This window comes from Ursus arctos, unplaced genomic scaffold, assembly GCF_023065955.2.
Source record: "Ursus arctos isolate Adak ecotype North America unplaced genomic scaffold, UrsArc2.0 scaffold_23, whole genome shotgun sequence".
NCBI lineage: Eukaryota > Metazoa > Chordata > Mammalia > Carnivora > Ursidae > Ursus > Ursus arctos.
In genome coordinates this window covers 1,652,585-1,669,250 of record NW_026622908.1, presented here as the reverse complement: position 1 = coordinate 1,669,250, position 16,666 = coordinate 1,652,585, and the positions used below count along the sequence as shown (strand labels likewise).

Sequence of the window (16,666 nt, the reverse complement as noted above, 5' to 3'; positions counted from 1 at the left end):
TGGGAGGAGAACACCCTTCCCATCAGCTGCAGCCTCTCGAAATTCCAGTTTATTGTTTAACAGGAGCTGTACAATCCGAAAAGACATAGACAAATATTTCTGATGGAGCATAGTTGGTAGAAAAGTAACCAGACAGCTTGAAATAAATCATTTTCACAGTAGACGATAACTGTTTATCAGCTTTTTTCCCCTGTGCAGTTTTTGAATATCTGATTCAATAGCATAAGGGAATAAGAGTGGGCAGGAGACAGAGCTAATTGCTAGAAGTAATCATAAAGCATGGTTTTCTAAGCCCTGAAGTTAGGTTCCATTCCATCCATTAACTGTGGAGTGCTGTGCATTGTATTTCTGATCATTTCTTTTCAAGTAGAATTTGGATTAGTTATCTAGATCTTGCTACTTTAGAAAGTGAAGAACAATGCTTAGTTAGAGCCATATCTCATGGGCTCCCTATGTTTGACATTCATGAGACGATGACTGTATGGACCTAGGAAAACTACAGAAAAGATAAAAGGTAGAGAATATAGAAAAATACGTTTGAAAGAAGAAAAATGAAATAAAAAGGAGCTCTAAAATGACTGAAATCTTTGACCACTTCATTCATTCATTCATTCCTTTCTTCCTTCCTTCCTACCTTCTTTCCTTCCTTCTTTCATTTATTTATTTAGAGAGCCTGCATGCGAGTGGGCAGGGGTGGGGTGGGGAGGAAGAGCAAAGGGGGAGAGAGAATCTTAAGTAGACTCCACACCTGCATGGAGCCTGAAACAGGGCTCAATTTCATGACCCTAAGATCATGACTTGAGCCAAAATCAAGAGTCAGTTGCTTAACCCACTGAGCCATGCAGGTACCCCTTGACCACTCTATTTAATTTGGTTTCTTCTCTCCTTTCCTTGAAGTATTTCATTTTTTCCCCCCACAGCATTTGTCATTTACTTAAGTACTAGGAATTTTACTTTTCTGTTATGTTGCTTGTTTAATGTGTGTGTCCCCTCCCTAGAAATAAGTGCTGCAATGACAGGAACTTTCATATCCATGTGTGTACCTACCACCCAGAACAATGATTTGTATATATGTAAGGTTTATTTGTGGTTTTAGCTACGGGGTTCATAATTATTAGTGCTTGTTTGATAACAGTTTTTTGGTGAAGTCCTTAAGGGCCCGTTTCACCTGCTGATTCCGTAAAGTGTAAATAAAGGGATTCAGCATGGGAGCAACAGAGGTATTAGGTACAGCTACACCTTTGCTCAAAGCCACACCTTCTTTCACAGATGTGTTTACGTGCATGAAAATGCAACTCCCATAAGAAATGGAAACCACAATCATATGAGAGGCACAAGTGGAAAAGGCCTTTTTCCTCTGCTGGGCGGAAGGGACCTTCAGAATTGTTCTAAGGATGAGTGTATAAGAGAGTATCACCAAGGCCAAAGTTCCCATGAGTGTGAATACTGCTAACAAAAATGCCATGAGCTCTAGAAATGTTATGTCTGTGCAAGCAATGGATAGCATAGGAGAAGAGTCACAAGTAAAGTGATCAATAATATTGGACGGCAATCCAGCCGGAGGCCCGTCATCACAGGAGGAAAGATAATAAGGAAACTACCTGCAACAAAGTTGCAGACTTTGTTACTCATGATAGTTGTGTAACGTAGAGGTTTGCAGATAGCCACATACCGATCATAGGACATTACCGCCAGAAGAAAAAACTCTGTTGATCCGAGAAGGAGTAAAAGAAATACTTGTGTCATGCAAGCATTATAAGAAATGGTTGTGTCTCCTGTGGCAATGCTGATCAGAAATCTAGGAATACAGACTGTTGTGAATGAAATTTCTAAGAAAGAGAAATTCCTGAGGAAGAAATACCTGGGAGTCTTCAAATGAACATTTGCTAGTGTTAACATGACGATGGTCTTGTTTCCACTTACAATCAATAAGTAGGTGATCGCCATGAAGAGGAATGTCACAGTGTGTAACTCTGGTCGTCGGTGAGTCCAGAACGAATTCTCTAAGTGGTGTCTTATTTGGCGTGACTAAACTCTGGATTCTGTAGCTCTGTAGATAAAAATAAGAGTGGGAGTCAGCTCTTGATAATTTCAAATATATTTGTAGTGCCCTTATTCTGCACAAAGAATGATAAAGCATGCATTATCAAGAAGTGAAAAAATAATTATTCATTAGAATTGCAAACTCATATCAGAATTTGTTTAGTAGAGAAACATTAATCTGTTTTATTTTTAAAAACTGAGATTTAAATATGTTTAATTTCCAGCTATATACTTTAATTACTTCCTTAACATACAGAAAGTCTTTTTACAGTCATAAAGAAGAGAAATAATGATAAATACTTAGCTTACTTCATTGTGGAAGTAATTCATTTGAGAAGATTAAACAAGTTATTGAAATATATACTATTTTTGAAAACTTAATGCCCATAAAATTCTATATTTTAATTTTGCCATTGAAAAACTTATTTTTGAGTCAGAATGCAATATTTTTCTATGTAAGTCTTGTTTTATATTTATAGTAAAACATCAAACAGAAAATACTGTATTTATGGGGAATTCACTGAAATCCATTCCCTTTAGCCTTTATATAAAATTGACCGTTTGCTACTCTTTGACTAAAGTTGGCACAAACAATGACAACCCTTATTAAAACAAACAAACAAACAAACAAAGGTCATAGTATAAAAGGGCTGTTTAAATTGGACTCTTTAAATATAGTCAATTATATAAACAATAAAAGAAGTCAGATTATTCCAAGATTAAATAATTATTTCAGACAGTTGTTGCATGACAGCTTTCGTCAAACTCCACTTTCAAAAATAATAATCTGATAATTTTCTTATTTATTAAACTGTAGTTTTCAAGGATGTGATAAAGAAAAGAAGTATATTGGAACAGAGATAATAGTAATTAATAATCATACAACATATCTTAAAGTTTTATTATTATTATTATTGTCATTATCATTAGTATTAATATTATGGCAAAGATCTAAACAGCTTTATTTTGTGCCCCAGCATGCTTCTGGTAGGTCCATCTAAGAGACTCACTCTGCAGATGAGGAACCTGAGGTACACAGTGGTTCTGTAACTTGCCCAAGGTCGTGTAAGCAGTGTATGTAGATAGGTTACTTCCGTGTCTTCAACTGCACCATTCCCAGTGCTTAACACAAATTCTGATTCAATTTTATTTGATGAATTAAGGAACAAATTAATGATTGAATAATGTATATGAATACCAGATTAAAAATGCCCTCAAAAATCCAGAGATTTCTTTGGCTGTATGGGTTCAGCTCTGCATTCATGCATTGATTATTCTGAACTAGTCAATCTGGATAGATAAACAGACAGTGTGTGTCAACAAAACGGGAGCTTTAGGTAATGAGAGTTTTGGAATCCCAGTGAGGTAGATACTTAATAAATACTAAATAAAGATATTTACCGATGTAGTTCAGCATGGGGTGCTTCTACCAGTACAGCAGTCTTCCCTTATCCATGGTTTTGTTTTCCACGGTTTCAGTTACCCACCTTCAACTGCAGTCTCGAAGCAGAAGGCCCTCCTTCTGACCTTCATCAGAAGGTCATTAGTAGGACTTCTGAGTGGCTCAGTCGTTTAAGTGTCTGCCTTCAGCTCGAGTCATGATCCTGGGGTCCTGGGATCGAGCCCCACATCAGGCTCCTTGCTCAGCGGGAGGTCTGCTTCTCCCTCTCCCTCCACCGCTCCCCCTGCTTCTGCTCTCTCTCTGCCAAATAAATAAATACAATCTTAAAAAAAAAAAAGGTCAGTAGTAGCCTAATGCTATGTCACATGGGTATCTTCACCTCACTTCATCTCATGTAAGTATTTAATCATCTCACCTCATCAAGAGAAGAAGGGTGAATATAATACAATAAGATATTTTGAGAGAGAGACCATACTCACATATTTTTACAATACATTGTTATAATTGTTTTGTTTTATTGTTGTTATTGATCACTTACTGTGCCTAATTTATAAATTAAACTTTATCGTAGGTATGTATGTATGTATGGGAAAAAACAGTCTATATAGGGTTCAGTACTATTCATAGTTTCAGAAATCCACTGGGGGTCTTGGAACACATCCCCCACAAATAAGGGGGGGGATTCTATGCTAGAAAGAGAGAAACCAGATTGGCAATAATGTAGTAAACTATGACGATAGTCTAATTTAAAAACAAAATCAAACTATGAAATGTTAGGAATGTGCAGATGAGAATAACATGGGGTTATCCTGCAGCAGGTATGACGATGGGTGGTCATACAAGATTAGGTCGGGCTAAAAGAAAAAATGCTACCTGACTTCTTCCTAAGCAAGTGTGATACATTTATGAGCTCAGCTATGCCAAATTTAGGAAGCTATAGGAAGAGAAAATAATGCAAGAATTAACAAGATACTTTCATGACACATTTCAAAGAGAGTAATTGTTAGAGTTCTATGATTTATAAAGATAAATTAACAATGTCAATTAAGATGAAACATACTCACTTTATGATAGTCCTTGATGGGTCCAAGTCAAAGTTTAAATTTAGATATTTTTCTGATTACGCGTAATAAGAGAAGCACAATGTTTTAGATAGAAAAATGTTCCTTCATTTTTACATTTTATAAACTTAATTCACATTTGTGCATTCATTATTTGAAATTTAAAGATTTTGTTCAGATTCCCTTTTGTTACAAACCATACATTTCTCAATCAGATATCCAGTCTGTGAGGATGAGAAAATCCAATGAGCATACTTTCAAAAATATTTTGTTTTGGAATTTAAATGTCATGTGTTTCATGATTTTTCTGATACTGCTCAGTGATATAAGTTTTCCAGAAAACATTTCTTCAAAAGAAGCAAGACACATTTTATGTGTTTTTGAGTGTATATCATTACTGGAGTGTTTGTTTTTGAGGGAAACCTAACAGAAACCTCTCTGGAGACAGAAAAATAGTGCATCTCAAATGTAATTAATTTTGGCAATACTTTTTAGTTGGGTTTCCTTGGGAGCCATTATATATTGGAGGAATATAGAATTCTACCTATAATATTAGACTTTGAATGAAGTAAAAGGAAATACTGATGAAAAAAGTATCTCTTTCTTGATTATTTCTTAAATTATCTTTCTGATTATTATTTTAAAAGAAAAGATATTCTCATTGATGCTCCTAGAAAAAAATCCCAACATAGATGATTTTACAGTACAAACAGGATGAAGTATTTTTTTTTAGTACAGTTGAGGTTCTCTTTGGAGAAGACCATGCATTTTTAGTTGTTAAATTAGCAGATTATTAGATTTCTTAAAATAAATATTTGCATACTTGAATTTTGATGGAATAGGTAAAATGTGGGACCCATTAATGGACATTTTAGTTTAATTTTAGGTCATTAGCAAATGGAGTCCAGGCTTTGATTAATGGTGTCATGGGAATGTTAGACCATGCGGTCTGTGCCCTACTCTGAAATCAAAGCTAAAACACTAGTTGTTACTTTGCATAAAAGGGAGCATTATGGTAAACTGTCTCATATCAATAATGGTAAAGACAAGATAAAACCTAAAAGGCCATCTTGAGATTTTACTTCCCTTTTACACCAATATCAGCCAGGAAACCCTGACCTTTAAGCAGTGGATATACTCAGTGGTAGTCAACTGAATTTGAATTTTTTTGCTTCCCTTCTTTCTCTTTGCCGTTCTTTCTTTCTTCTTTCTTTCTTTCTTTCTTCTTTCTTTTTCTTTCTTTTCTTTCTTTCTTCTTTCTTTCAATTGAGTTACATCGAAAAAAAAAGCCACAAAACTGAATGTCTTTAAAAAATCCATTTGGAAATAATATTTTGTCCATTATCTTAAAGTCTTAATGAATGATTCATACAAGGAAAAGAAGACATAGGGAAAAAATCCTTGACATTGGTATTGACAATGATTTTTTGAATATGACACCAAAAACATAAGCAACAAAAGCAAAATAAACAAATGGGACTATATCAGATTAAAAAAGCTTTGCACAGCAAAAGAAGCAATCACCAAAATGAAAAGGCAACCTGTGGAATGGGAGAAAATATTTGCAAATCATATATCTGATAAGGAGTTAATATCCAAAATAAATAAAGAACACCTACAACTCTATAGCAAACAAAGAAACAATCCAATTAAAAACAGGAAGACAAACGGAATAGATATTTTTCTAAAGAAGACCTACGAATAACCCAACAGGTTCATGAAAAGGTGCTCAACAGTACCAATCACAGGAAAATGGAAATCAAAACTGCAATGAGATCACATATTTGTTAGAAGAGCTATTTTCACTACGTCTGTATCTTTGGGGTAAATACCCAGTAGTGCAATGGCTGGGTCATAGGGTAGCTCAATTTTTAACTTTTTAAGGAACCTCCACACTGTTTTCCAGAGTGGCTGTACCAACTTGCATTCCCACCGACAATGTAGGAAGGGATCGGCCATATGCAACCCAATGTTCATAGCAGCATTGTCCACAATAGCTAAATCATGGAAGGAACCGAGATGCCCTTCAACAGATGACTGGATTAAGAAGTTGTGGTCCATATATACAATGGAATATTACTCAGCTATCAGAAAGAACGATTTCTCAACATTTGCTGCAACATGGACGGCACTGAAGGAGATAATGCTAAGTGAAATAAGTCAAGCAGAGAAAGACAATTATCATGTGATTTCTCTCATCTATGGAACATAAGAGCTAGGAAGATCGGTAGGGGAAGAAAGGGATAAAGAAAGGGGGAATGAAGCATGAGAGACTATGGACTCTGAGAAACAAACTGAGGGCTTCAGAGGGGATGGGGGTGGGGGAATGGGATAGGCTGGTGATGGGTAGTAAGGAGGGCACGTATTGCATGGTGTACTGGGTGTTATATGTAACTAATGAATCATCAAACTTTACATCAGAAACCAGGGATGTATTGTATGGTGACTAACATACTATAATAAAAAAAAATTAAAAAATAAAAAAAATAAAAGAAATGAAACATAAAAAAAAGAAGAGCTATTTTCAAAAATACAAGAAATAACAAGTGTTGGAGAGGATATAGAGAAAAGGGCACACTTGTGCACTATTGGTGTGAATGTAAATTGGTGCAGCCACTATGGAAAACCATATGGAGGGTCTTCAGAAAACTAAAAAGAACTACCCTATGATCCAGCAATTTTACTTTTGGGTATTTATCTGGAGGACATAAAAACATTAACTTGAAATGATGTCTGCACTCCCATGTTTATTGCAACATTATTGATAATAACCAAGACATAATAGCAATCTAAGAGTCCATGGATGGATGAATGGATAAAGAAAATGTGATATATATATGGAATGGAATATTACTCAGCTATAATAAAGAAATCATGCCATTTGCAACAATATGGATGGACCTTGAGTGCATTGTGCTAAGTTATATGTCAGACAGAAGAAGACAAATACAGTATGATCTCACGTATATGTGGGAATCTCAACTACAAAACAAAACAAAACAAACTCATAGATATAGAGAGCAGATTGATGATTGCCAGTGGCAGGGGATAGAAATGTGGGTAATGGGTGAAGGTGGTCAAAAGGTACAAACTCCCAGTTATAAGATAAACACATCCTGGGAATATAATGTATAGCATAGTGACTATGGTGGCTGAACCACATAACCATTGTAGGGAATGGTTCTATCCTCTGTCACAGGGGTAACAAAGAATCTGAAAGGCAGACAGACTTGAATTATACTTTTAGAAATGAGAAGTTCTGAGAGAAGTACATTGAAGTCGGCAGGTAGAGATCTGAAAGGGTGATTGTTTGTGATAATAATCAGGTTCCCAGTCACACTTAGCACACTTAGCATGTAGGTAACAAGATGATATATGAGAACTACAGCTTGTCACCCTGAGTGATTTGTCAACTCAGGAAGAATAAACTCTGTTACTTCTGTGTAATTTCTTATTACTTTCCTTCTTTATTACTGTATTCTTTATTTTAGCTGTAAATTAGGTGAAGAAATAAGAAAGCTATGACACCAGTAAACAAAATATTCACACACTTAAAAAAATCATTGTTGTCTTTTTCTCTCAGAGAAAAATGATTTTGTGGTATATAGAAACTAAATATTTTTTAAAACTCTATTATTTATTATATATTAATTTACTATTCCTACATTAACTCATTGTATTCTCATATATTTCAGTATAAAGCTCTTCTGAAAATGCAGTATCTACCTTGAAAAAGAGAAATAATAATATACAATGGAATATTACTCAGCCACAAAAAATGAAATCTTGCTATTTGTGACAACCTGGTTGGACCTAGTGGGTATTATGCTAAGTGAATTAAATCAGACAAATGAGAAAGACAAATATCATATGATTCCACTCATAAGTGAAATCTAAAAACAACAACAACAAACAACAAATAAATAAATGAACAAAAAACAGAATCGGATCTATAATAAGTATGGAGAACAAACTGCTGGTTGCCAGAGGGGGAGGGGTGGAGGGCTGGGCTAAAAGGGTGAGGGGAGAAGGAGAGACAACCTTTCAGTTATGGTATGAATAAGTCATGGGAATAAAAAGCACAGCAGAAGGAATGCAGTTAATGATATTGTAATAGCGATGTAATGGGACAGATGGTAGCTACACTTGTGGAAAACATAGCGTAATGTATAAACTTGTCGCATCACTAAGTTATGTGAAATTAATGTAACATTGTGTGTCAACTATATTCAAAATATTTGATAAAAAAGTAATTATCAAAACAAAAAATATAGAAATAAAAAATGTTGGATATTATTTATCTGTAACATATTTAAAAATCTCTTTCTGACTTGTATGTCTTACCTATTTGACTCTTTCTTCTATAGTAAACAAACAACACACCTTAGCACATGCTAACAGCTTCTCTCACAAACATATATAGGGTCTTATAAAAGTATTTTCCCTTAGGATGGTTCTAGTCTCTCACACCTCTGCTTTGAAAGATGCAGATAAAGTAATACCTGGTGGAAACAGTTTTCCAAACACTGTGAAAGGAAATTTTATCTGCCTACCTATCTATTATCAATCAATCTATCTATCTATCTATCTATCTATCTATCTATCTATCATCTATCTATCTATATCTATCTATCTATCTATCTATCTATCTATCTATCTGTCTATCTATCATCTATCATCATCTATCATCTATCTATCATCTATCATCTACCTGTATATGTCATGGTAAAGAAATAATCCTAGGAAAGTTCAAGAAACTGTTATTCAATCCAAGTTTTTGTTTAAATTCCGTTAGTTAACATACAGTACAATATTAGTTTCAGATGTAAAATTTAGTGATTCATCACTTGCATACAATGCCTAATTCTCATCACCAGTGCCCTCCTTGATCCCCATCATCCATTTAACCCAGCCTTCCACACACCACCCCTCTGGTAACCATCAGTTTGTTCTCTATAGTCTGTTTCTTGATTTGCCTCTCTTTCTGTCCTCAACATGTTTATTTGTTTTGTTTCTTAAATTCCACATATGAGTGAAATCATATGATGTCTTTCGTTGAGTTATTTTGCATAGCATAATACTTCCTAGCTCAATCCACATCATTGGAAATGGCAAGATTTCATTCTTTTTGATGGCTGAGGAATATTCCATTGTATATCTATACCACTCTTTATCCATTCATCAGTTGGTGGACATCTTGGCTCTCTCCATAATTTGGCTATTGTTGATAATGCTGCAGTAAACATTGAGGGGCACGTATCTCTTTGAATTAGTATTTTTGTATCCTTAAGAAACCATTATTCTAAATTTATGGAAGAACTAAAAAGGAGTATATGTAATGGAGTATTTATAGATTTTTTTCTATAATCTGACTTCTCTGTGCTAGTATATATTAAAAGTAATTATAACCCCAAAAGGCAGAATAGTTCAGTAGCTAACACAATGTGGTTTTGAAGCCTGCCTCAGCTACCTGAAAACTGATTCTTTAAGATATGTGTGAGACAGTTTCACTGTTGACTCCACAATAGAAATATTCCTCAGGGGCTAACTTGATATAACTATACTTGACTCTATAAGATAGAGAATTATTGAACAGTGCCCTTCAAAATGATCTTAAAATCTGTGAGCTGGTTAGAAATAAAGTAACTATTATGTCTACGTAATTTAAATTCTTTTTCATCAATAAGGAATTAAAAGACATATCTGAATAAGAGGGCGATGGTGTAGCCATAGCATGTACCATTTTATGAGGTTGTACATGGCTAGTAGGATGGTTTCTTGCATTTAGGAAGATAGGATTAAATATAGGATTTTAAAAAGAGCTTCATTTTGCAATAATTTCATATTTAGAAAACTTGCAAAAGTAGTACAGAATTTGTTTATATATTTTGCTCAGCTTCCTCTAAGTGCAGTGTCTTATATAACCATAGAATATTATCAAAACTAAGAAATTAGCTTTGGTACAATACAAATAATTGAAGGACAGTTTTTATTTGGATTCTCATCAGTTTTTCTGTCCATGTTCTTTACTTGCTGAGGATCAAATCCTGAATCTTCATTGTATTAGAGATCACGTTCCTTAGTTTTCTCCAGTGTGTGAAATTTCCTAAGTCTTTCCTTGTTTTTCATGACCTTAATGTATTTGAAGAGTACTGATCAGGTATTTTATAGAATGCCTCCCAATTTTGTTTGTCTGCTGTTTTCTCCTGATTATATCAAGGTTATACATTTTGTGGAGAATGCCATAGAGGTGGTATGCCCTTTTCAGTGTATTGTATCAGGGAGTATATGATATCTACATCTTATTACTGATGTTAACTTCGTTAACTTGGTTAATGGGTATCTTCCAGGTCTCTCCATCATAAAGTTCCCCTTTGAAATTATCAAGTATATTGGTGGAGATACTTTGATATATGTTGGTATGGTTGTAAATTGTGGCAGAGGGGTAGCATTCTATAATCTTATGATTAAATCTCAGTCTTTAGTGAGCCTGTGTTCCTAGGCCTTCATAAGTGTTTCTGGTAAAATCTTTTCCCTTGGAGTGTTGGTCTTTATGTGAAGAATATCCTGGGATTTTTTCAGAATAGTTACTCTTCCATATCCTTGCCTAAGTCAAGAGAAGATCTTTCTTGGTTCTTCAACTTGAGGAACCACTCAGTGTCCAGGAATTTGCCAAAATTACTATTATTAGTGTTCCTACCTACATATGGTTCCTGTGACTTATGCTCTGTGAAATTAGATATCAACTGGGACTCTGGATTTTCCTGTGTCTCTAGATTTCAGTGTGCCATTTATTTGCAACTTCACTTCTACCATGGGTTCAAGTAAAGTTATTGACCTTTATAAGGCAGAAGTGATGACTTTCAAACTCTAAAAGATGGAGCTGAAACATGAAGTCAATATGATTTTCTATAAAGGTGCTTATGTTGTCTGCATAAATAAAATCTTTTGCTTCTTCCTTTTAGTCTGAATGCTTTTTCCCTTTTTAAAACTTCATTATATAAATTAGAACCTACCATACAATACATATTTTTTGAAGATTTACTTACTTACTTACTTATTTTAGAGAGACAGCATGGGATGGAGGGGCAGAGGGAGAGGGAGTCAGGTAATCTCAGGGAGACTCCCCGCTGAGTGTGGAGCCTGATGCAAGGCTTGATCTCATAACCTTGAGATCATGACCTGAGCCAAAACCAAGAGTCTGATGCTTAACCGATTGAGCTACCCAGGTTCCCCAGAATCTACTGTATAATATTAAGTAGATGTAGCAAGAGTGACCATCCTGGCCTTATTCTTTTTCTTAGCATCAGATTGTTCAGACTTTCAGAATGAATTAAGATGTTAGCTGTAGTTTAATTATTTTTTCTTTTTTCTTTCTTTCTTTTTCTTCTTTTTAAACTATATTTTGGATGTCCTTTGGTATTTGCCACTTATTAGATCTATTCATTGAGTGTTTTTTGTTTTTGTTTCTTTTACAGTGTAATATTAGTTTCAGGTGTACAATTTAGTGATCCAACACTTACATACAACACCCAGTGCTCATCGCAAGTGCATTCTGAGAGTTTTTATTAGATATGCATATTGGACATTGTTCTGCAACTATTAAGAAAAACTTCACTTGATCAAAATTAATTAAACTTTTTATATATTTCTAGATTTATTTGCCATTATTTTAAATATTTACAGCTTGTTCACAAGTGAGATTTGTTACTATATTTTCCTAATAATATCTATTTCCTGATTTTGCTCTCCGGGTAATTCTATTCTCATAGGATAAGTTGGATAGTATTCCCTACTGCAATATATTCTGGGACAGTTGTGTACAATTATTAGTATTGCTTCCTTAAATATTTTGTAGCAATCACTGGTGAATGTGGTATTTACTTTGTGAGATATTTCTTAATTATAAGTTCAATTTCTACACTAGATATAGACCTGTCATCAATTTTGTTTCTTGAATGGGATTTATTGGGTTTTTTTTTCTTGAACAGAATTTTGTTGTTTTTCCATTTCATTATGTTTTTTAATTAATTGACATAAAGTTGTTCAAAAACCTCCATATTATTTGCTCAATAACTGTAGAATATCAGTGATATGACTTGGTCTTCTCTGATAATGGTAATTTGTATCTACTCTGTATTTTTCCTCATCAATCTAGCTAAAAATTTATCAATTTTGATGATATTTTCAAGAAATCAAATTTGGTTTTGTTGATATTTTCTTATTTTTCTGTTTTCTATTTCACTGATTTCCACATTGGTCTTTATTATTCCCTTTCATCTGGTTACTCTGAGTTAAATTTGCTGTACTATTTTGATAGCTGATTGAGGTGGAAGCTGAGGTCATTGATCTGAGGATTTTCTTCTTTCCTAATTTTAGAGTCTTAAGTTTCTTTAGCTGCATCCCACAAATTTTGTTATGTTGTAATTTTATGTTTATTTTGTTCACATGGCATTTTAATTTTTCTTTGATTTCCTTCAACCCAAGGATTATATATATGTTAGTTTCCAAATATTAGTGGATTTCCCAGATATCTTTCCATAATTGATTTGTAAGTTAATTACATAGTGTTCAGTAAATATACTAGGCATGACTTGAATGTCGTAAACTTATTGAGACTCTTTTGTCACTCTGGTTATGATCTATTATGATAACGTTTTGTGTAATACTGGAAAGAGTAAGTATTCTGTTGATGTTGGATGGAATGTTCTGAAAATCTCAATAAGGTCAATTTGGTTGATAAGATTGTTCAACTCTTCCACATCCTTATTGTTTTTTTTTTAACCTTCTATATTAATTACTAAGTGTATTGAAACTTCTGACTATAATTGTGCATTTGAGTGCTGCAGTGTTAAATTTAACTGCATTTGTTAAATTGTGGTTGATATGCAAACTTAGATTAGTTATGGAGATGAGTTTGGAAAAAATCAATGAAATCATTCTGTGAAAATCAGTTTTGTACATAGAATTTCCAATTAAGTTTATTGAATGTTTTATTATTATTTGTAAATTATATTAGTAACATTTATGTCTGTGTATTGTTTTCTGATAATTGGTTTTAAACACTAGCTAGTACACTAGTTCTCTCTGCCTGTATGCATTGAAGCATCAGGACTTTATTGAACACCACACTGTCTGAGTCGTACCTGCATCAATAGATGCAAAGCAAATATTTAGATTTACATAGAATCTCCAAAGCAACAACTGGAAAAATGAAAAGCTTTGTAAAGCAAAGAAAGAAATAAAAACATAATTCTGGAGTAGGTGGAAAATTCACATCTATGATGCCTAAGAAGAGAGTCCCCTGTACTTCCCAGTTCTAACTGTGGACTCTGGGAAACAAACTGAGGGCTTCAGAGAGCAGGGGGGTGGGGGATTGGGATAGGCCGGTGATGGGTATTAAGGAGGACACGTATTGCATGGTGCACTGGGTTTATATGCAAATAATGAATCATGGAACATTGCATCAAAAACTGGGGATGTACTGTATGGTGACTAATATAAAAAATAAAAATTATTTTAAAAAAGTTACTATCAAATTGAGTGAAACACTTTTTACAAGCAGATATAGTAAATATTTTTGCTGAGACACAGTTGTAAATATCACAGATGTTTTAGACATTCATGCTCTCAGAATTTAGTTTTCACCTGTTTTTGATTATGTGTTACCTGTTTCTGTAAACACTTATTAGAAGAACTTTTTACGGTGAGAAAAGAGAACCAAAGCACTGAGAATTCAAATAAATATTAAGGAAAAATGCTCTGATGGTAAGTTAAATGATTTCATGCATTGCTTGTGGGAGAGGACAGGAAAGAAGCAAGTGGACAAATACTAAATTAAGTTTTATTCTTGTAACCGTAGAGCAATAATTAAGAACTTCTTGTAGGAAAGATTTATGTCAAGTTTTAGATAGTGCAAACATGCTTAAATCCACACCCTCCAATGTCCATAAAAATTCTGAAAGATGTATTTTCCATTTTTAAGATAATGAAACCATATGAATACTAGAAAACATTTTAGGGAGCCATCAGTGTGCCAGAAATTTTGAGAACTACCTGGGAGATAGAAAACACATGGTTTTAATTTTCAAAAAAATAAAAATAAAAAAAGAGGAAATTGGATCACAGGAAACCAGGTTGTTTCCAGGGGAGTGTCAGATAAGCTTCAGCTCAGCATCAGCAAATTAAAAGAAAGTAATGGGCTGTGGAATAATCATCAGTGTAGTTCACTCAAAATGCTTGTGGTGAAAATATTGGGATTTTACAGAAATGGCAATGCCATACTTGTAGTAAATTTGGAATTTAGTCTGGAAAAGACATTAAACAAGATATGTTATAATATTAAAGGATAAAATTCACAATGAAGATATAACGCCTGTGCCCCAAATAGCATAGATCAACATTTATAATATAAAAACCCTAGGAGATACAAGGACAAATAAAAGCACACTAGAGGTAGGAGATTTACCTCACAGATGGAATTACATTAATACTCAGTGCTCGTGCCCTGGGAGAAATAACTTTTTAGAATTACTTAGAATTTTATCTAGCTTTTGATTGGTGTGCAAAGAGAAAGTTCTTTCAATGATTGTTAAAACTAAATTCTGGCCTTCTTGTTAAGTGTTATCCTCATTTACATGACATCAAATCACTCACGCTTAGAAAATTTTCAGAGCATGTAAATGTAAAAAGAAAGTTGAACTGAGTGAGGCCAAAATAGAATAAATGTTGAATAAGAGCTGAAGGAAAGGAAGTTGAATATCATAGTGGTTGGAGAAATATAACAATGTTAATATTGTGTTAGACATAGGTTCCATTTAAAATTGAGGTCATGAATTTCTTTATGATTACAATTTATTTGAGAAGCATTTGTTGGCTAAGTTCTTAAAGGACTGCTTTACCTGCTGGTTCCTTAGGGAGTAAATAAAAGGATTTAGCATTGGGGAAACAGAGGTATTGAGCACAGCTATACCCTTGGTCAAAGCCACTCCTTCTTTTGCTGAAGTTTTGACATACATGAAAATGCAACTTCCATAAGAAATAGAGACAACAATCATATGTGAAGAACAAGTGGAAAAGGCCTTTTTCCTTTGCTCAGCAGAGGGGATTCTCAGAATTGTTTTAAGGATGAATACATAGGAAATGACCACTAATACTAAGGTTACCATGAGCGTGAATACTGCCAGGAAGAATCCCATGAGTTCTAGGAATGCTGTGTCTGTGCAGGAGATCCATAGCATAGGAGAAGAGTCACATGTGAAGTGATCAATGATGTTGGAGTCACGGAAATCCAGTTGAAGTCCCATGATCACAGGTGGAAAGATAATGAGAAATCAGCCAGCCAAGAGCTAATTATAAGCTGGTTGCAGACTCTGCTGTTCATTATTGTTGTGTAATGCAATGGCTTACAGGTAGCTACATACCGATCACAAGACATAGCAGTCAAAAGAAAAAATTCTGTTGAACCAAGGAGTATGAAGAAAAACACCTGTGCCATGCAAGAATTATAGGAAATGGTCATATCTCCTGTTATAATGCTGACCAGAAATCTAGGAATACAAACTGTTGTGAATGAGATTTTTGAAAAGAGAAATTCCTAAGGAAGAAATACATGGGAGTTTTAAGGTGAGGATCTATCAGAGTGAGGGCGATAATTGTCAGGTTTCCAGTTATACTCAGTATATAAGTGAAAAATAGAAATAGAAAAATCAAAATATTTAGCTCTGGGTCATCTGTTAATCCCAGAAGAATGAACTCTTTCACAGATGTTTGATTTTTCATTTCTTATTGCTGACTTCTTCCAGATCTGTAAATGCAAACAAGAAACAATGATTTTTGTGAGTCTAGGATTTTTTTTTATCACTTCTGCTGGCTTAAGAAATATATAAGACAGGGGCGCCTGGGTGGCACAGCAGTTAAGCGTCTGCCTTCGGCTCAGGGCGTGATCCCGGCGTTATGGAATCGAGCCCCACGTCAGGCTCTTCCGCTATGAGCCTGTTTCTTCCTCTCCCACTCCCCCTGCTTGTGTTCCCTCTCTCGCTGGCTGTCTCTATCTCTGTCGAATAAATAAATAAAATCTTAAAAAAAAAAAAGAAATATATAAGACATAAAATGGACCAATAAATTAGCCACTAAATTGTACTAAATTCTGAAAATATAT

The 16,666-nt window shown here is 34.3% G+C and overlaps 1 protein-coding gene and 1 pseudogene across 1 annotated transcript; both read right to left on the bottom strand.

Annotated features, from left to right (window-relative positions):
- Nucleotides 1–1,114: 1,114 nt before the first annotated feature.
- Nucleotides 1,115–10,565, bottom strand: LOC113250108 (olfactory receptor 6C65-like; annotated as a pseudogene).
- A 4,788-nt stretch (nucleotides 10,566–15,353) lies between these two features.
- On the bottom strand, nucleotides 15,354–16,287 carry LOC113249171 (olfactory receptor 6C76-like). The gene is given in 3 exon segments (XM_026490698.3): nucleotides 15,354–15,841; nucleotides 15,844–16,089; nucleotides 16,092–16,287. Coding segments are annotated over 3 exon segments (930 nt in total).
- Between the last annotated feature and the right edge of the window lie 379 nt (nucleotides 16,288–16,666).